At 38.1% G+C, this 22,715-nt stretch overlaps 1 protein-coding gene across 3 annotated transcripts in view; it reads left to right on the top strand.

Moving 5' to 3' along the window:
* IFT88 (intraflagellar transport 88) overlaps positions 1 to 22,715 on the top strand; it is a 169,321-nt gene that overhangs the window by 104,020 nt on the left and 42,586 nt on the right. For all 3 annotated transcript variants that reach the window (XM_081083541.1, XM_081083542.1, XM_081083543.1), the window contains 3 exons: positions 6,543 to 6,595; positions 8,243 to 8,308; positions 10,961 to 11,067. In XM_081083541.1, coding sequence (XP_080939667.1) covers positions 6,543 to 6,595; positions 8,243 to 8,308; positions 10,961 to 11,067 — 226 coding nt within the window. The remainder of the gene's footprint in view (positions 1 to 6,542; positions 6,596 to 8,242; positions 8,309 to 10,960; positions 11,068 to 22,715) is intronic.

Below are 22,715 nucleotides of genomic sequence, written 5' to 3'. Positions count from 1 at the left end.
GTGGAGGATGGCTGGAAGCAGGTATCTGGGATTTATTTATCTTCTATAATTGAAACTTTGTTGCCTTGAGTGGAGGCCACAGCCAGCCAGGGCAGGCGGGAAGCTTGGCTTCCTCCATCGCTGGGACAACCAAGCATCCTTCTTGCTCCAGCTCCGTGGCAGCCAGCCGCCATCTTGGTTGGGTTAATTTGCATATAGTCGCTCTGATTGGCTGGTGGGCATGGCTTGGGGCATAGTGGAGGTGCGGTCAATTTGCATGTTTCTCTTTTATTAGATTAGATCCTAATTCTAACCCTGTTAGCTCAGGTAAGACCCTTCCTCCTTTGAGACTCCATCTACCATTGTTCCCAAATGAATGTCACATGTTGACCTTGTCTAGTTCATGCTCTTTCTATCCCATCAGTAGTCTAGCCTCACAAGTATCAACCTCCCCAAATTCATTGATCTAGATTAGCCATCTAGATCTTACCTGATTGATTACCACCCAGCATATTTTTACCAATAAAATATTTTATTATAACGCCCAGCTGTCTAAACATAACCTCTCTTCTCCCTCACCCCTACTCTCCAGAGTACCTCTCTCAGGTAAGACCAAGACCTCGAGTCTCTTGACCCTCATTCCTCTCACAGGCTCTCCAGGCTTTAGTTCTGAACCCATTCTTCCTAGGCTGCTTCGTTGTGCACATCTGTGCTCTTTCTTACCAACAGTTTTTGGTTATTTTGCTGTCCCATTTGTCCCCCAAAATTTCATGGGTTGATACAGCCTTTTCACTCTTGTTTGCAGCCTGGGAAGATCTATCATACATAGGTAAACTGATGCCACACATATTTGTGTTATGTGAACACTACTCATCAATCTGATGTGTTTCTCATTAACTCCCCTTTTTATTTCCCTCACAGATCACCTCAGCTTTCATTTTGTACTTCAGTTTACCTGAAAATAAAAGCCTTTTCCAGGAACTCCCCTAATATTTCCCTCTCCCTGCTTCCCTATAAATTTGCTTCCACTTGCATCTGGATTTGCCTCCTTCTGACTAAATGACCGAGACATTCCATATGCATTGGTTACCTCTCCTATTCCTGAGCATTTATTTTCTGTGCCATACATCAGAATTTCCACTTTATGGAGGGGTGCTGGTTTCTTTGCCTTGGTAAGAGAGTTTGGAAATAGATGACGGTGATAGTTGCACAACATTGCGAATGTAATTAATGCCACTGAATTGTGACAAGTTTTTGTTATATCTGTTTTAATGATAACTTTTTAAAATTATTAATGTAATATATCTAAGCTTTTGAATTACACACTTTAAATGGGTGAATTATATGTTACATGAGTTATGTCTCAAAGCTGTTACAAAAGGATACATGCTATGTTAGCTCATTCATGTGAAGTTCAGAAACAAACTAAGCCAACAGTTTTAAAGTCAGGATGATAGTTACCGTCACAGGTGAAGGAGGAGATGGTGGAAGGGAGCAGGAAGGACACATCTGGGGTCTTGGCAGTGTCCTCTTTCTTGAACTGCAGAGCAGTTACTTGTGTATTCACTTTAAGACAATTTATGGAGCTGTACAGCTATGTTTTGTGTGCTTTTCCATGTGTTATACTTCACAATGAAAGATTTTTAAAAGTTAAAGAAAAAAGATAATACAAGCCAAGAAAGGAGTACTGCCCCACCCTAGTGGCACCATTTGGAAATGTTGGGGAGGGGCATTTTATGGTCTTGATGATGGGGACACACAGTGGGTATTAGGTGTGCAGCTGCCTGAGATGGTGAATACTCAGTCATGTGTAGAGGATTTGCATAGTGAACAGTGTCACCCCAAATGCTAACGGCACCTTCCACCAAACACTGCACTAGAAGAGAGCATGTTAATCATATGGCTTTGTCACTGAGATTGTCATCTTAAAATTCGAAAGTCTTTTCTCTGGGGCCATTTGATGTGTTCAGGGAAAAGTGTCAACCTGACTGCTGCCATTCCAGTAGCTGAAAGGGGCCCGGGCTTAGGGCCTCACTGTTCCAGAAGTGACTTCTCGCTTCATCCTCCAGTTTTCATGTCTCATCTCAAACCAGCCTGAACCCTGACTACAGCCTCCCTGAGTAACTCCTAGAGCAGTGGTTCTCAACCTTCCTAATGCCGCGACCCTTTAATACAGTTCCTCATGTTGTGGTGACCCCCAACCATAAAATTATTTTCGTTGCTACTTCATAACTGTAATTTTGCTACTGTTATGAATTGTAATGTAAATATCTGATATGCAGGATGTATTTAGGCGACCCCTGTGAAAGGGTCGTTCGCCCCCCAAAGGGGTCATGACCCACAGGTTGAGAACCGCTATCCTAGAGCATGGGGGCCAGCTACTTCCCAGTAACATTGCTAGTCTGTCTTCCTGTTGTAGTTCCTTGCCTTGTCCTCCCTCCTCTGTCTTGCGGATTCCAGTTCTCCGGCATTTCTGGAGATTTTCAGGGAAGATCTCCTTCTCCTCAAATGCCCTTTGTACACCCTTGAGTTTAGCTTTCTCTGCCCTGCTGAAGGCAGTTTCTATCTCCTTCATCCATCACCCATCATCTGTGGCTTTATACCATTCCAGTTTCATCTGAGGTGGAGCTTGAGACTGCCTTTCTCCTTCTTGTTTTTTGGGGTTAATTTCTAGAAGAGACATTGCAACGTAAAAAGTCTTTACTCTGCCCTCTTAAAACCAAGTCATGATTCTCTTTCAGGTACTTACTTATTTATTCCAAACACAGAAATAATTCTCCCCGGTGGCAATTTTCAAACTTCATCTCATTGCTTTGTGGAAGTGTGAAATAAGGGATTAATATGGGATATTATACTGGTATATACTGTTGGGGGTGTGACCTTAGACATAGCTCTTACCCTTGGCTGGTCTGTTTCTTTTTTTAAGGTGAATGGATAGAATGAAATACTATCTGAGGCCACTTCTATTTCTTTTTTAATTTTTTTTATTAAATCTTTAATAAAAGATTTGTAATTGTTCAGATTATTACATTTGTTCCTCTTTTTTCCCCTCCATAACTCCCCTCCTTCCAGTTCCCACCCCATCCTCCACCCTCACTCCCCACCCACTGTCCTCATCCATAGGTGCACAATTTTTGTCCAGTCTCTTCCCACATCTCCCATACCCCTTTCCCCCACAAGAATAGTCAGTCCATTCCCTTTCTATGTCCCTGATTCTATTATAATCACCAGTTCATTCTGTTCATCAGATTATTTATTTACTTGATTCTTAGAATCACTTGTTGATACTTGCATATTTGTTGTTCATAATTTGTATCTTTACCTATTTCTTCTTCTTCCTCTTCTTAAAGGATACCTTTCAGCATTTCATATAATACTGGTTTGGTGATGAACTCCTTTAGCTTTTCCTTATCTGTGAAGCTCTTTATCTGACCTTCAATTCTGAATGATAGCTTTGCTGGATAAAGTAATCTTGGTTGTAGGTTGTTGGTATTCATCACTTTGAATATTTCTTGCCACTCCCTTCTGGCCTGCAAAGTTTCTGTTGAGAAATCAGCTGACAGTCGTATGGTTATTTCCTTGTAGGTAACTGTGTTTCTTTCTCCTGCTGCTTTTAGGATTCTCCCTTTGTCTTTTGCTCTTGGCATTTTAATTATGATGTGTCTTGGTGTGGTCCTCTTTGGATTCCTTTTGTTTGGGGTTCTCTGCACTTCCTGGACTTGTAAGTCTATTTCTTTCACCAGGTAGGGGAAGTTTTCTGTCATTATTTCTTCAAATAGGTTTTCAATATCTTGCTCTCTCTCATCTTCTGGCACTCCTATAATTCACATGTTGGTATGCTTGAAGCTGTCCCAGAGGCTCCTTACACTATCTTCGTATTTTCGGATTCTTTTTTCATTTTGCTTTTCCGGTTGGGTGTTTTTTGTTTCTTCGCATTTCAAATCTTTGACCTGATTCTTGCGATGCTCCGGTCTGCTGTTGGGAGTCTGTATAATATTCTTTATTTCAGTCAGTGTATACTTAATTTCTAGTTGGTTCTTTATCACAACATCGAGGGTCTCATTAGATTTCTTGTAGCTCTCATTAAGTTTATGAGCAGTTTCTAGAAAATTATTGAAAGACCTTAAAAGTGTGGTTCTGAATTCTATATCCTCCATCGACATTTGTTTCCCGTTTCTTTGTCTCCGCATTTTTTATGCTTTCTTGGTGCACCCTCTAGTGGTCTTTGTGCGCAGTCTTTTTGTAGTTAAGCCTTGATTGTTGTCAGTATTACTGGGGGTGATTTGACCTCCAGGCCAACTGGCTGTGAGAATCCACTTCTGTTTCTAAAATACCATCATTCTCTAACTTAAAGCCAAACCATTGCAGATTTAAAATACTTAAAGCCTTTAGTACAGCTCTGTATTTATTATACTGTGCTAGGCAATTTATAGCCAATTTTCTATAATTTTTTGGTACATTATTTTATATATCTTATGCTATCTGTAAAATAATGGTATTTTTCTTTACTATGAGGATGGAGGAGAAAAATAGGCATTCATTCAAGAAATGAACTTGGCACAGTTGACATAGTTCAGTGATTGAGCATTGACATTGAAATCAGGAGATCAAGGTTCGATTCCCAGTCATGGCACATGCCCAAGTTGTGGGCTTAATTCCCAGTAGGGGGCATGCAGGAGGCAGCCAATCGTTATTTCTCTCTCATCGATCTTTCTATCTCTCCCTCTCCCTTCCTCTCTCTCTAAAAATAAATAAAAACATATTTTTTTAAATTTCACAGTCCTGACCTTGAAGGAAGCAATCAAGATATGTAATAGAATATGCAAAGAAGGAGTACTTAGTGAATATTGACACCCATTATGTGTCAGGCGTCATGCCCAGTCCTTCATATACAAAGGCTATGCTACCCTCACAAGTTTATGGATTAATAAGGTTCAGAAACCTAAATAACACTGCAGAATATTAAGTGCCATATGAAAGAAACTGTAGAGTGTTGAGCAAGTCCATGAAACAGTCTATCCCAGCCTGCCGAGCAGAGTGTGATGAGGTCAGCAGAAGCCTTCATGTGGAGAGGCTGGCCTGTGCTGAGGACTGGAGTGTAGACATGTAGCATGCAGGCATTCATATTCCTGTCTGAATTTTGTTGTAGCAGGGCATGGTGGAAAACTCATGAAGAGGCAAAAGATGACAGAAAGTGAGAAAATGGGATTGGGATCTTGGATTATCATGCAGTTGAAGGAGAGGTGATGGATTTTAAGGAGGAAAATAATATGGTTAGATACATATTTTATGTAGATGAAAGCAGATGGCTGTGTAGGCAGTGGATTTGAGGTTGAGTACTGGTAACTTGCATAGATAGCAGGGCTATGACCTGTGTATTTCGAGAGCTAGTAGGTTTACCGTCCAATTGAGTAGGAGCCATAACTATAAAGCCATCAAGTAAATAGAAGGGAGATTCTAAAAGGAAATGAGAAGAGCATTAATTATTCCCTAGTGTTTTATATCTTGTTTTTCTTATATAAATCCTGATTATGGTTATTTATTTTAGAAAATTATTTTTAAGGGAAAGGGAGGGATGAATAGAATTCTCTTTTTATGTTTTTATTGATTTCAGAGAGAGGAAGGAAGAGGGAGAGAGAGATAAAAACATCAATGATGAGAGAGAATCATTGATCGGCTGCCTCCTGCACGCCCCTTACTGGGGATCGAGCCCACAACCCGAGCATGTTCCTTTGACCAGAATCGAACCTGGGACCCTTCAGTCTGCAAGCCAATGCTTTAGCCACTGAGCTAAACCAGTTAGGGTTAGAATTCTTTTTTATTCTCTCTTTAGTTGAAGCCTCATTGTTCAAACACAAGGTCAAAAATTGCCTCTTAGGTGCTAAATTTGCAAGCCTAAGCCTAGCTTTCTAAGCCTAGGTATAAGATTATGGCAAAACTAATAATAATGTTTAAAAATATCAGTCATTGGAGGGAAGGGGGGGCATATGTAATATTTTCAACAATAAAAAATTATTTTTTAAAAAAGAACTTAATAATAAAAAAATAGAATGCAGTTGTCTTTAACCAAACAGGTTAAAGTTTCTCATAAAAATTTCTAAATAAAGGCATGAACTGGATTGAAGGGCTCTAAAATTTAAATTTATTAATATAAATATGACAGATAATAAGGAAGGAAGTTGTATGTATGCTCTTTTCAATAATAAAGATGATCGAATCAGAGGTCAAAAAGTAATTGAGCTGAACCGGTTTGGATCAGTGGATAGAGCATCGGCCTGTGGACTCAGGGGTCCCAGGTTCGATTCCGGTCAAGGGCATGTACCTTGGTTGCGGGCACATCCCCACTGGCGGGCGTGCAGGAGGCAGCTGATCGATCTCTCTCATCGATGTTTCTGGCTCTCTATCCCTCTCCCTTCTTCTCTGTAAAAAATCAATAAAATATATATATTTTTTTTAAAAAGTAATTGAAAGATAGTACATATTTGGAGCTTTATAAATATATTTGACCATCTCAGATTAATTTTGTTTCCTTTCTAATTTCATATCATTTATTTCTCTTATAGACCCACGCAAGTGAAATGGCAGCTGATGGTAGCTAGTTGTTTTAGAAGAAGTGGTAAATGCTTTTATTTTATTTATTTTTAACATATTTTGCTGCTTTTGTCTTTTAGGTAATTATGCATAAAATGTATTTCAATTGCATATTTATTTATTAAAACATTAACTTTTGATAACTACACATATTTGAAGCATTATATGAAAAACATAATAATTACTACAGACAGAAAAAGGTTATGCTTTAAAGTAGGTCTTAATCATGTATTTCAGCGCCACTGTTAGACACAGATTTATTATCTCTCAAAGTTAACATGTAATCATTTTCCCAAGATAGCCACAGAAAAAACAGGCATTCTGTACACATCAATTTATATTCCATTTTCTGCCACCTAATTCTAAATGTCTTATGTGTGTGGCCACATTAATGAGACTATCTCCACCTTCCTGAGGAAGGCCCAGGACTGGAACACTGGATTTATATTTTTATACCAGGTATCATTTGTGTTTCCAGCAATTGCTCTACTAGGTTCTGTGCTGCTGACCCCTGTCCTGAAGGGTAGCGATGTTAATAGTTTTGAACTGACATGAATGATGTTTAAAATACAGAGATTGAGCAGGAGATGAGCGTTAACAAATATGTGATCCCTCTTGTAGAGCATACATATGACCCAGGAAAAGAAACTCCTCAATCCCAGGGAAGCATTTGTTATAAAAGTGTTAACAGGGTTCTCTTGCCTAGTGCTATAGCTTCTTTCTTGATGGATCTCTGTGAGCTCCTTCAGAGTGCCATCAAAATACGTATTCTGTGTCATCCTCAAGTCATTGAGAGGGTTAATCTATGATGAGACTGTGTGTCCTATCAAATAACATATAACATATACACTTTATCTCAGCTGAGTTCTGATTGCCTCTGTTCATTTCCACATCAGTCATATGTAGAGTGTACATACATGGGGTATTCTGAATAATTTAAAGACATACTCCTTCTTGAGTTATTGAAGGGCAGGTTAGAAAAGAAACTAATGTTTATTGAGAACCTGCTATGAGTTAGATGCTTCCTCTCTATTTGATTTCATTCTCACAACAACACTTTGAGGTTAGCACAGCCATCCTTCTTGCGATCTGAGGCCCAGAGAGATTCTTAGCTCATTCACTGAGATTTTAGTCAAGACCTTTGACCCAAAATTCATTTATCTAATTCTTTGCTGTTTCATGAAGCTCAATTATTTCATTACAAAACAAAATGTTTCCTATAAACATATTAATGTTTCAAAATGATAACTACAAAAAATGTTTCATCTTTTCCAACTAAGTGAATAACATTGAAGTTATTAACTCTATCATGTAAATTTTTCTAAATTTTCAGTTGTTTACTTGAAATATTTAATTTTTAGGAAATTAAATGGATCTTAATTTGTACCACAAACATTTATTTTAAGAAGTGGAACTAATAGGTAACCACCATTCATTTCCTTCTGCTCTAAACCTTTTCAAATTTGTTTTGTCTATACATTTTCTTCTAAAAGTTATGTTAAGAACTGTTACACATGCTTGAGGCAAACATGAAAGTCTTCCTGCTTAAAAAAAAAATTCTTCCTGCTAAAGCTATTAAGTGATGCCAGTATATTGGATTAAAATTGTTTTGCTGAATCCTATTAATTTCTATAATCTCCTAGTGTGTTTCTCTTTCTTTTTTTATTTGTAGGTAACTACCAAAAAGCATTAGATACTTATAAAGATATTCACAGAAAATTTCCAGAAAATGTTGAATGTAAGTGAGATTACATTTTGTAGCTTTGAAAGTATAGGTTCTCATGTTTTATACCTTATTTTACATTTGCTACAGTAATTGCATACATAGATACCAAGTTATAATTGTGGTAAATATGTTTAAATAGGAGTTTACAGGATCAGAGAATCTGACTATACACATTTTTATAGAATTTAATTGTTGATGGAATTACATTTGAAGAGAACCATTGAATTCTCTTCAAACGTAAACAAATCTATATTCCCTATCTTGATGTACAATGGATTTGATGTAACTTAAAATAGTGTGAAGTATTACAGCAATAACAACTCAGGATCAGGAAAGACACAAAATAACCATATTCATATGCAGTATATCTCCACTAGACTGTATAAATGAGAGAGAGCAGTGATATTTTCTGTGGAAATGACCCTGAACAGCCTTGCGGCTACGGGAAAGAGATAAACGACAAGTCTGTTCTATAATCTTTACTGTTTATGAGGAAATAAAAAGCAATTCCTTGGGAAGAAGAAACATTTTCAACTTCTAATTCATTCAAGCGGAGACACTGAGAGATACAGTAGATAAAGTCATTGAAAGATAATGCAGCTCCTTGCTTTAAAACATCCCTACAGCAAATAAAATAGCATACATGGACAGACTATTTTTAATTTTGTCCTTCAGTGATAACACAAAACAGCACACTGCAACTCAGTAAAATCAATGTTTCTGAGCCAAGTTTCCCAGTGGCCCAGCCTGATCCTGGGATTAGAAGTACTGCCCCTTCTTAATTAACATTTTCCTCACTTTGGCTTTTATTAATGCTCAGCAGCAGCTGCCTCACAGATACGGTGTTACTGATAGCTTAGGAGTAAGGAATTTCTAGTGCTAATTAGAGCAGATTGATTAACCCACAATAGTGGTTTTCAAAGCCAGTCAGGAAACAGGTTACTTGGAAGGGATTCCTTGTTACACTTTCAAAAACTACAGTTTTATTGCCCTATTTATAGAGATTCTCACGTGGGTTTGCTGTGAATCCAGATATTTAATTTTCTCTATTTAAGCTTATTTGATTCTCATTCTCGGTCACATTAGGGAATTGGTGCTTTAGAGATTAAATGAGAGAGAGCAGTGATATTTTCTGTGGAAATGATGCAACCCAAAAGTCACCTGGGCAAAAGTCTCTCGGGACCACTGATGTTGGGACTGGACCATTCTGGATCCCATGGATTGCAGTGTTTTAGCAGTACTCCTGGCCTCTGCCCACTAGATGACAGTAGCACTCCCCCCTACCCCCGCACTGTTGTTATAAAAAACATAAATATCCCCAGACATTGCCAAGTGTCCCTTGGGGGCGGGATTGCTGCCTGTTCAGAATCACTGCAGTAATCTGAGCACCTGGCACTGGACCAGTAAAGGAACTGTCTCCAAGCAACGCCAAATGTCTTTCTTTATGGAGAGTTTAGGTTTACGCTAAATATTAAATGAATGTTTACCTGTGCCACAGGGAATGTTCAAGATGACCTTGGCCTGAATAATTTTCAAAACAAATGTCACCAATAGTCTATCTTAACTGTAGTCTTAGGAAAACATTTGCACCCATGGAATGTGTTGTTTTGAGCAGAGTAGTTTTCTGGTGAACCCAACAGATAATTTAGTCTTAAAATATATTCTTCATTTACCTAAAATTGACCTGCACTATGGAGTTACAATTGATGTACTGAATTTCAGAGGACATTTACCAAAAACAGTAATTTTTTGTTTTACACTAAATATTCCTAAGTCACTCTAAGGATAGGTAGATAAAAAGGAATAGTTGTGTATTATTTATAGGAAATGTAAATTACCTTATTATGAATTACTAATGTATGCATAGGCAATTTATATGCTAAAATATGACATTTTAAATTATTTTAGTACTGTTACTTTGCAAAACAATGGTCATGAATAGGTCATTTATTTACAAGTTCTTATGGAGTTTTGTGGCATATTCTTGAACTTCTTTTAACTACTGTGTTGGCATAGCACTGAGCAGAAAACAATACAGATGAAAGTCCTTGTCCTCATGGAGCTTGCTAGTGGGAAGACAAGAGAACACACTTGTAGAATATGTCAGAAGTTAGAAGTGCCATGAAGGAAAGCAGACGGAGGGTAAAGCATAATATTGGAAGGGCTCTGATTATAGGTGGTGTGAAGAGAGTCCCTTTATTTTTTTATTTTATTTTTAATTTATTGATTTTTAGAGAGCATGGGCAGGAGAGAGAAACATTGATTTGTTGTTCCATTTATTTATATATTTATTGGTCGATTCTTGTTTGTTCTCTGACTGGGGATCGAACCTGTAACCTTGGTGTAGCAGGACAACACTCCAAACAAATGAGCTACTCGGCCAGAGTCAAGAGAGTCCCTTTAAACCCCTTTCAGGGAAGTCCATCTTGCCAGGTCAAGAAAATACAGAGTGTAGATACTTTTTAAAAAAATTTTATTGGGCTCTCATTGTTTAACAAAATTATATAGGATTCAAGTGCACAATTCTATAACACAATTTTCAAGAGAGAAACAATCACTGTTCATGAGCATCATTCCTGTGTCCCAAGAGATTGTGGTTAATGATTTGTTATACTTTCAACACAATACACAAATACTTTTCTAAATATATTTTTTACAATTTAGGTCTGCGTTTCTTGGTTCGTCTCTGCACAGATATTGGATTAAAAGAAGTTCAAGAATATGCAACAAAACTCAAGAGATTGGAAAAAATGAAAGAAATAAAAGAACAGGTATCCCATACGGGCCAAAAACTACTATCTGTTAATTTTCAAAATGTCAGCCTTCTATAACTTAACTGAGTGATGTTGGGGCTTCTGTCAGTAAAATGAAGTTGAATTTTTTTTCTGCTCTGGCATAAAGGAAAAACAATAACTAAAATCCTAGTTTTAGGATAAAGTTCTGTCAAAAGTGAGTTTCTAATAGGAGGAAGTTCAATAGACTCATACTCTTTAGTGGATTGTACTAATAGGCAAATAATTATAATTTTCCACTATACAAAGTAATTTATTTAGTCATATTCCAGACTTAATTTTTAGAGAATAAGTTAGTTTATAGACTTAATTTTAATTTGAGAGTCCTGTGACCCATGGAAACTAAAAAGCAGTTAATTGTATACAACATAGTACTTTTTCACTAATATAGTAGAGATGGCTTTGAGAATAATATTAACATACAGGGGAGCATTTTAAATATATTTCCATGTTCCATTAAGTATGTGGAGTGACAATGTACTTAACTTTACTTATTTAAAAAAATAATTTCTCCTAAATTTGAGCCAAGAATATTTAAAAGTTTAATGTGTTTTTAAGTGTCTGCCTTTCATAAAAGATATATTTTTTATCTTAGACTTTTTTATCTTGGATAATTAAGTCTAAATTCCATATTTGCTTTCAAAATGTGGTTACCTTGTTTTTGCTTTGAAGATGTGATCGGAAAGTTTTACAGTCTTTTCAAAGTATCAAGTGTAGGGGAGAGAACCAACATGGCAGTGTAGGTAAATGCCAGTAGATGCAGCTTCCCACAACCATATTAAAATTACAACAAAAATACAGAACAACCATCATTCAGAACCTCCTGAAAGCTAGCTAAATGAAAGTCCTACAACTAGAAAAGTAAAGAAGAAAGTACATTGAGACTGGTAGGAGGGGCAGAGGGCGGAATGGGCTGGTCGGATATCCACATGTCCTGTTTTCTTAATCGGGAGTGATATCTCAGCTGCAGAGCCCCACCCCCACTCCCCAGTGAGGAGCAAGGAATCCCAGCCCAACACCAGACCTCCAGCCCAGGGTTCCAGAGCTGGGAAGAGAAGTCTTCATAACTTCAGGCTGTAAAAACCAGTGGGGAATTGTGGCTGAGGGACTCGGGGGCTACTGCAGACCCAGGTATTCCTCTTAAAGGGTCAGCGCATGAACTTACTCAGACTCAATCCCTCTGGCTCCAGCGCTGGGGCCATGACTTGAAAGGAACCAGGGACATTTGGGGAAGAATTGGATTGTCGGGCATCAGGGCAAGAACTCAGGAGCAGCTTTCTCTCAGATAGGGGTGCTCACAGGAGTCATTGTTCCTGTGCTGGGATCTCCCATGTCACAGAGCTGACCAGCAGGGGCCATATCTGAGTCTCCATCAACCTGGCTCACTGTTCCCTCTGCCCTGGTGATTCCCTGAGACCCCGCCCCATCCAATTTGCAGCCCCACCCAAGCTGTTTGTAGTGGCTTTTCTACATGAATGGCCTGTCCTGGTTCAGGCTTCAAACTTTAAAATCTTTCAAACAAGCAGCAGCTGGCATCAGCGTGCTGCAGACCTATCAATAAAAGGCCCAAGACTGGCACTAGCACCAGCCTTTCTTGCTACACAGCTGGTCCTTGCCTGGAGACTTACAAGCTTAATACAAGTAGCAGCCATCTGCAGACCTCTCTATAGCTCCTGCCAGGTAATCCCAGGCAGTGGCTGACTACCAGGAGGCCCCAGAACCAGTGCAGCCAGTGGAAAGCTTCAGACCATACCAGATTACAACTCTACACATCCATGAGCGACACATTAAAGAGGCAGATTCAGTGAGCACCAAAGCCCCACTGAAGCAAGTTCTGCTCCATAACAAGACCAAAAGACATAGAAGCTCTACCTAGTACACAGAAACAAACACAGGGAGGCATCCAAAATTAGGAGATAAGCATGTCCCAAATGAAAGAACAGAACAAATCCAGAAAAGGAACTACGCAAAATGGAGACAAGCAACTTACCAGTTACAGAGTTCAAAACCCTGGTTATAAGGATTCTCAATGACTTAGGGGAAGAGTAGATGAACTTAGCAAGAACTTCAACAGCATCAAAAAGGACATGGATATTATTTTTTTAAAAACAGTGAGAAATGAAGGATATAATAACTGAAATGAAAAATAATTTACAGAGATCAACCAAAGGACTTGTATGCATGCATATAAGCATAATAAATGGATACAGACAGTAGGAGGGTATGTGCTGGGGGGTGAAGAGGCTGGGGAGAGGTCAAGGGGGGAAAAGAAGACATATGTAACACCTTCAACAATAAAGAATTTCAGTTTTTTGAAAAAAGAGTAGAGTTGATGAAGCAGAGGATCAAATCAGTGATTTAGAAGGTAAGGAAATTTTCCTAACCTGGTGAAGGAAATACATACAAGTCCAGGAAAAGCAGAGTCCCAACCCAGATGAACCCAAAAGGCCCACACCAAGACACATCATAATTAAAATGCCAAAGGTTAAAAACAAGGAGAGAATCTTTAAGTCAGCAAGAGAAAACCAGTTAGTAACTTACAAAGGAGCCCCCATAAGACTGTCAGCTGATTTCTCAACAGAAACTCTATAGCAGGGGTCCTCAAACTTTTTAAACAGGGGGCCAGTTCACTGTCCCTGAGACCGTTGGAGGGCTGGACTATAGTTTAAAAAAAAAAAACTATGAACAAATTCCTATGCACACTGCACATATCTTATTTTGAAGTAAAAAAACAAAACGGGAACAAATACAGTATTTGCATTTGCATGTGGCTCGCGGGCCATAGTTTTGAGGACCCCTGCTCTATAGGCTAGAAGGGATTGGCATGAAATATTTAAAGTGATGAAAAGGAGGGATCTACAACCAAGATGACTTTACCCAGGAAGGCTATTGTTTAGAATTGCAGGACAGATAAAGAGTTTCCCAGATAAGAAAAAGCTAAAGGAGTTCATTACCATCAAACCAGTGTTACAAGAAATATTCAAGGGTCTTAAGAAGAAAAAGGAAAAGGCGGAGGAAAACATAGAAAATATGAATAATAAAATTGATATGGATACACATATATATACTTTACATTACATCCAAATGGATTAATTACTCCAATCAAAAGGCATACAGTGACTAAATGGATAATAAAACATAACCCTTACATATACTGTTTAAAAGAGACTCACTTCAGATCAAAACACACAAACAGACTGAAAGTAAAGGAATGGAAAACAATATTTCATGAAAATGAAAACAAACAAAAGCTGGGGTAGCAATACCAGACAAAATAGACTTTAAAACAAAGCTATATAACAAGGGACAAAGAAGGACCCAGCAGTTTCACTTGTAGGTATTTATCCAAAGAAACCCAAAACACTAAATAAAAAAAGAAATATATACCCATATGTTCATTGTGGCATTATTTCAATAGCCAAGATATGGAAGCAAATTAAGTGTCCATTAATAGATGAATGGATAAAGAAGTGTGCATATATACAATCAAATATGACTCAGCCATAAAAATAAAAAATGACAACATGGGTGAACTTAGAGGGTATTGTGTCGAGTGAAATAAGTCAGACAGAGAAAGGCAAATACTATATGATTTTACTTATATGTGGGATCTAAAAAGCTAAATGAAGTAGCAGAACAGAAACAGACTCATAGATACAGACACCATTTTGACAGTTTCCAAATAGGATAGGGATTGGGGGATTTTATTTAAAAAGATTAACTACAAAATTGGTAGTTAGAGAAAAATCGTCGAGATATAAAGTACAGCATAAGGAATACAGTCAGTAATATTGTAATAACAATGGACTGCCAGGCTACAGGGGCACAACATCAGTGCCATGCTGCCCAGCCCCACAAAGAGGGGCAGTCTTACTGTTGCAGGGCCTGTCGATGCTCACCACCGCCTCGTCCTGGCAACCCGCAGTTCTTCTCAATCTGTGAGTGACTGAGTAGTTTGTGCATCATTCCGGTGGCAAAGCTAAAATTCCCAATTATCTTGTCTACCTGACCTACTCTGCCTATTCTGAAGTCGAGAGAAGACTGCTTTACAAGACTACTCCGAACATTGCTGCAATGTTTGTATCTAATTTATCATGTGGGCAACGCAAGTTTTATAGCTGGTCTTAAATGCAGAGCTTGAAAAATGGTTTTAATCTGTCATTCTGGAGACATGGAAAAGCAGTGACCGGGAGACCTGCATTTGGTCATATCCCCCCCCCAAATTGAAACATCCATTTTTCATGAGAGGTGCTGCAGCCCCTCCCAGGACCATAGTCAGGAAAAGTGGGGAAAAACCTGCTCTAGTGATATTACCCGCCCCATGCTCAGGAGCCCTGCCTGCCACACCATGCATCTACCTTTGCAGAGGAGACAGCAGCAGAGGCCAAGCCTGTGGGTTTGAACAGTCTCAGGGAGCATCGGTGACTGGTTTGGGGTAGGGCTGTCTGCCCCACATCCTGGGAATTTGGTGCTTTCCCAAAACTCCCAGTTTCCAGCTGATCCCACTGGACTGCATAGTAGGATCTCTGCCCAGCCAAAGGCAGGGAAATATTCTGAGACATTCTCAGAGGAGTAGCTCTGGAACAGGGAAACACACCCATCACTTTCCCTGAAATCTGAATGACACCTCCCCCTCATTGAAGACCTAGAGGTCTGTACTCCTGATTCTGCCTAAAGCCCTTTCAGAAACAGACTGAATGATTAAGATTGACAGCTGGCTGTCAGGAAAAGACAGGTGGAGGCAGAAGGCTACTGACACGTAAATGGGTCCTAAGCTGCTAACAAAATGGCCTTAGAGTGCAGCTGGGACTCTCCCACATAAAGTCCTATGGAGAATGATACAAACTGTGTATAGGTTGAAGCTTCAAACAGGTTGCTGAGAGCCAAAGGATGACAGTTTCTCACAGTGGTTAGCACCTAAGTACCTCCTGGGAAGTCCAGAATTAGCCGACAAAATAGCCTCAGTAATCAGAAGAGCAGGACCCAAAGGGGCCTCCCAGGAGACACTAAACTCTGCTGAGATGAATGCCACTTTACTTTTTTTCTTTATCTTTCTTCTTTATTGATTTATAATTTTAGTTACTCTTTTTATTTCATAAATATAATTTTCGCTTTTCTTACCCTATTTTTTTTCTTCTTTTTCCTGTTTTCTCTTTGTTTTTCCTTTTTTTATTTTTTTCTGTTTTTGCCTCTATTTTCTTTATATTTTCTTCCTTTTTATTTTATACTGTTTTCCTCTCCCTATTCTTTATTCCTATTTTCTTTCATTCATCTCTGCCCTTCCATATTCCTTTTTCTTCCCCCTTTTTTCCTCCTCATAGTTTTTATTTTTTTATTTTTTATTCTATTACTCTCATTTTTCCTTCCTAATTTCCTCTTCTTTTCTGGTTGTTTTTGTTGTTGTTTTAGGGGTCTTGTGTATGTTTATGTTTTGTTTCTTGTTTTGTTGTTTTATTTTGTTGTGACACCACCTGCACAATAGTTCTCACCAAGTGGTCTGGGGTGAGCCTTACAGTCAGCCTGCCTGAGAGGAGCTTCCACCCATGAACAGGACAAAAATAAGACCCAATTACAACAGGAGAACCCAAATAATTCACATAAGGGAAATTCCTAGAGCAACCAGCTCAGAAGACCAGAGGAACTGTACCACTAGGTCCCACAAAACACTGACTACATTGAGCCATACCACTAAGACTGGGAGGCATAGCAGTTTGATCTACCACATAGAAACAAATACAAAGGGTAAACAAAAAGGGGGAGACAAAGAAACTATCCCCAAATGAAAGAAAAAGAGGAACTCCAGAAAGAGAGCTAAACTAAATGGAGAAAAGCAAATTACCAGATATAGAGTTCAATGTCATGATTATAAGGATGTTCAAGGAACTTAGTGAGAATATCAAGAAACTTGGTGGGAACTACAACAGCATAAAACAAGAAATAGAAACCATAAATAAGAATCAGTTGCAACTGAAGAATGACAAAGCTGACATCAAGAATACACTGGAAGGAATTAAAAGTAGGTTAAATGAGACAGAAGATCAAATCAATGACTTGGAAGACAAGATAGAAAAAAATCACCCTATTAAAGAAGCAAAAAGAATTAAAAAGTAGAGGAGTACTTTAAGGGAACTTTGAAATAACATGAAACGTAACAACATCCACATCATAGGATTACCACAAGGAGAAGATAGTATTCCAAAAATTCCAAGAGGAAAGAACACCTCCAAGCTTTTTTTTAATGAGCCCAGCATTATCCTAATCCCAAAACCAGATAAAGACACTACAAAGAAAGATAATTACAGGCCAATATCCCTGATGAACATAGATGCTCAAATCCTCAACAAAATATTAGCAAATCAGATCCAGCAATATATTTAAAAGATCATACACCAATACCAAGTGGGATTTATTACAGGGATGCAAAGCTGGTACAATATTTGCAAAACAATAAATGTGATATATCACATAAACAAATTGAAAGAAAAAAATCATATAATCATATCAGTATATTCAGAAAAAGCATTCAACAAAATCTAACACCTATTTTTGATAAAAAACTCTCATCATAGTGGGATAGAGGGAACATCCCTCAACATAATAAAGGCCATCAATGACAAACCTACAGCCAACATCATACACAATGGACAAAAACTAAAAATATTCCCCCCTAAGAACAGGGACAAGATTGGGAAGTCTGCTTTCACCATACTTATTCAACATACTACTGGAAGTCCTAGCCACAGCTCTCAGACAAGAAGAAAACAGAAAAGAAATCCAAACTGGAAAGGAGGAAATAAAAGTGACATGATTGACATGATATTATACATAGAAAATGCTAAAGACTCCACAAAAAAAAAAAACCTGCTAGATTTAATATGTGAATTTGGCAATGTAGCAGGATATGAAATTAACACCCAGAAATTGATGGCATTTTTATACATCAATAACAATCTCTCAGAAAGAAAAACTAAAAAAAAAAACCCACAAATTAAAAACCACAATCTCATTTACCATTGCAACAAAGAAATTAAGATACTTAGGAATAAACTTAACCAAAGAGGTAAAAGACATGTACTCAGAAAACAGGACATTGAAAAAAGACATAGAGGAAGATATAAACAAGTGGAAGAATATACCGTGTTCCTGGATTGGTAGAATCAACATCATTAAAATGTCCATATGACCCAAAGCAATCTACAGATTCAATGCAATCCTTATTAGAATACCAACAAGATATTTCACAGATCTAGAACAAATATCCCAAAATTTATTTATACGGAGCCAAAAAAGACCCCAAATAGCTGTAGCAATCCTGAGAAAGAAGAACAAAGTTGGAGTAATCACAATACCAGATATCAAGTTATACTACAAAGCCACTGTACTAAAAACAACCTGATACTGGCATAAGAACAGGCCTATAGATCAATGGAGCAGAATGGAGAACCCAGAAATCAATCCAAGCCATGATGCTCAATTACCATTTGACAAAAGGGGCAAAAGGATACAATGGAGTAAAAGTAAAGACAGTCTCTTCAATAATTGGTGTTGGGAAAATTGGACAGATACATGCAAAAAGAAAAGGAAGAAAGAAACTAGATCACAAACTTACACCATACATAAGAATAAACTCAAAAAAACTTAAATGTAAGTTGTGAAACCATAAAAATTTTAGAAGAAATCATTGGCAGCAAAATCTCAGGCATTATATTTGCTAATAACATATCCTAGGGTAAAGGAAACCAGGGAGAAAATAAACAAATGGGATTACATCAAAATAAAAAGCGTCTGCACAGCAAAAGAAACCAGCATCCAAATGAAAAGGGAGAACGTATTTGCCAATGATACATCTGAGAAAGGGTTAATATCCAAAATATATAAGGAACTCATACAACTTAACAAAAGGAAGAGAATCAATATAATTAAAAAATGGGCAAAGGACCTAACTATTCACTTCTCCTAAGAGGACATACAGAAGGCCAAGAAACATATGAAAAAAAAATGCTCAAAGGCACTAATCATCCGAGAGATACAAATCAAAACGTCAATGAGGTACCATCTCACACTTGTCATAATGGCTACCATCAACAAATCAACAAATGATAAGTGCTGGCGAGGATGTAGAGAAAAGGGAACCCTCATACGTGGCTGGTTGGAATACAGGCTGGTGCAACCATTATGGGAAACACTATGGAGTTTCCTCAGAAAATTAAAAATGGAACTGCCATCTAACCCAGGAATCCCACTCCTGGGGAGATAGCCTAAGAAACCCAAAGCACCAATCAGAAAGAATGTATGCACCCCTATGTTCATAGCACAATTTACAATAGCTAAATCTGGAAACAGCCCAAGTGCCCATCAGTAGATGAGTGTATAAAAAAGCTGTGCTACATTTATACCGTAGAATACTATGCAGCAGTAAAGAAGAATAATCTCTTACCCTTTGAGACAGCATGGAGGGACCTGGAGAGTATCATGCTGAGTGAAATGTCAGTCAGAGAAAGACAAGTATCACATGATTGCACTCATGTGTGGAAACTAAGTAACAAACAGATGAATGGAGTGGCTCCAGAGACATGGAGGCATGGAACAGAGTGCAGAATCTCAGAGGGAAGGCAGGGGAGGGTGGTTGGGTGTGAGGTAATCAACCAAGGATCTTGTATGCAAATATGCATAACCATAGACACACAATAGGGTGCTGAAGGCCTGGGATGGGACAGGGGGCTAGAGGGAGTCAACGGGGGAAAGGGGGACATATGTAATACTTTCAACAATAAATAATTTTTTTTAAAAAGAATACTTTATTAAGCTTGTTACCATATGAGTTATCATTGATGCATTTAGATCATCCAGTGTTTACCTTACCAAATTATTAATGTCTCCCTGTGCTGAAGCAAAACTTCTTTCAGTAATATTTTACCACTATTCTTATTGTAATCTGTATAAAACCCAGTGTCATTTATGTTCTTTTAGCTTCTCCTTAATATCTTCCCTTCCCACCTTGTTATACCTTCATCTTTCGGGTTAAAGCTCTGTCCTCATCCACAAAGCACTGTCTTCATTTTCCTTGAAATCAATTTCTCTATCATTCTTCAGTACTCCTCATTAAATTTTATGTCAAAGAAACATTTTCCTGATGTTTTCTCTTTTTATGTTTTGCTTATAAACACAAAGTGGAGGGGGAAAGTTAGTTGACAAGGAAGGTCCTAGGAAGACGAAGAAGGTTAAAGAGAAAGAATTCTCATCTACCTGAGAGCCAGCTTCTCAGTTAATTGTTGCATTTCTCAGTTTCTTCTCTAGGTTGTGAACCCAGGGCATAGGGAGCTCTTTCCTGGCTTGTAGAGCACAAAACATAATAATAATCATGAAACAAGATATAATAAGTTCCTTTTCTAAAACTTTATGTTACTTTTTTTTCTGTTTCTTGTTTAGAATCTGTCCTTAACGTTTTTTCCCATGTAATTAAAATTTCTTCATCAAATCGTTGTTGATGCCTCCATAACACCCTGTTTTATAGATATATCTTGATTTCTTTAAATATTTCCACATCTTTAGACAGGTGCATGTCTTTTTTATAGTTGGTAGCTTTCTATGTCTGATTTTTAAAAAAAAAATCTTTACCTGATAACCTCCTGAATGATGTCAGCAATCTTTTGGTGACAGGTTTTCCTTTAATTCTACTCTACTACAGTGCTTAACTAGACATTAATAACGACAGCTAACATGTATTTATTTCATGGCTAAGTGTAGGCATTGTTCTAAGCAATTTACATGCCTCAACTACTGTGATCACCCCAATAATCCTATGATGTTGGATATGGTGTGATTATTACTACTTTTTACAGGTAAGAAAACTGAGTCCTGTAATGGCTAGTAACTTTCTGCAAGTCACCAGGTATTGGGGGCAGACCTGAGATTCAAATCCTGCCTCCTAACACTGTACCTGACACCTTGGGAAAAGCAGAGAAAGAGAGTGATGCAAGTCATCATTTTTAGTTGTATACAGTCCTTATTTATTCTGCATCCAGCAAAGTCGCTATTTTGTGCAATGGATTAGATCAAAATGTACCTTGCCATCAACTCACCATAGGAGTTAGGGTCTCAGAACAGTGCTAGTCAAGTGTGGTCTATGGACTAGTAGAGCTTCAGAATCATATGTAGTTAGAATTACAAACTACCCAAACCCTACTCCAGAATTACAGTCTCTGGGTATTGATCCAAAAATCTGTGTATGTGCTTTTTAAAATAATTCTCCAGGTAATTTTTATATTAACCAAAGTCTGAGAAGCACTATTGTACAGTTTATGCTCCCAAAGGGTCACCTTGCAGATAATAAAAAGACAGCTAGGGTATGGAGTCTGATTTAAAGGAGGGGTGTAGACATAAAATAAATCAGGCCATGAATTTTTTTTTAAAATTTTCAAATGGAAAAGAATTTGTATAAACCTAAGAAAGAAAGATAAATTGATTCAGGTTTATTTGATTCAGGATTAATGTGTCTCCCTGAGCCCCTAATGCCTTTTTTAAGATGTTAAAGCCAGAAGGTTGTTTATATAAAGTAATTCATCAAAGAAATTCGTCGTCTTCCTGGAACTATTATGGAAAAGAAGACCGTTCTCACATTTGTTGTTGAGGGATCACATTCTGAGTAAGAAGAAATTCCATACATTGTGTATTCATTAGTGCCAGCAGGAAGCGATTCCAGACACAGGCCAGTGGGCCAGACAGGAGTCGCTTTACCATTTGGACACTGGGCCCCACAACAGTATTATGTTTTAAGAGAGGTTTGGTTTCTGCCAAACTTGACTCTTTGGGAAAGAGCAAAATGGGAAGAGCAGGCAGTGATGACACTGTTTTAAATATGAAAAAGAGAAAAATGTCAGCTAAAATTCTAAAGAGGATTAGACAACAAAAGGAAATTATTAGGAGGCAGAAGAAAATGGATAAAGAAATAATTTACAGAATACAGGAAGTTTTAATTGCTAGTCAAAAAATAGGAGTACTTTAGTAATTCATTCCATTTTAAAAATCAAATTTCTGAATTCTCAAAATATTGAAATAGAGAAATTCTGTTCTAATATTTGCTATTTTCTCCCCAAAGAAATCAGCAAACAATTTCAATAAATGCTTTCTTTTGTCCACAATATCATATGACATTCAAAACTAATGTAAAATGTAGTTGGTTTTTATCCTCAAGTTTAAATTTTATCAAAAAGCATAAAAATAACTATACAATCTATTTGAGCAGAAACCCTTTGATTATATTTCCTAAAAGAAAAGAGATCCTATATAATAAAAGGCTAATATGCAGATTGATCGAACAGCAGAATGACCAGTTGCTATGACGTGCACTGACCACTAGGGGACAGACGCTCAATGCAGGAGTTTCCCCCTGGTGGTCAGTGTGCTCCCTCAGGGGGAGCACCACTCAGCCAGAAGCCGGGCTCATGGCTGGTGAGCACAGTAGTGGTGGCGGAAGCCTCTCCCACCCCTGCGGCAGCTCTAAGGATGTGTGACTGACGGCTCCGGGGAGCGGGTCTAAGCCATCAGTCAGACATCCCCCGAGGTCTCACAGACTGCGAGAGGGTGCAGGCTGGGGTGAGGGACCCCTCCCCCCCCCAGTGCAGGAA

Source organism: Myotis nattereri (genome assembly GCF_964212035.1).
Source record: "Myotis nattereri genome assembly, chromosome: 2".
NCBI classification, from domain to species: Eukaryota; Metazoa; Chordata; class Mammalia; order Chiroptera; family Vespertilionidae; genus Myotis; species Myotis nattereri.
The sequence above is the reverse complement of the archived record's forward strand: the minus strand, read 5'-3'. Positions and strand labels throughout refer to the sequence as shown.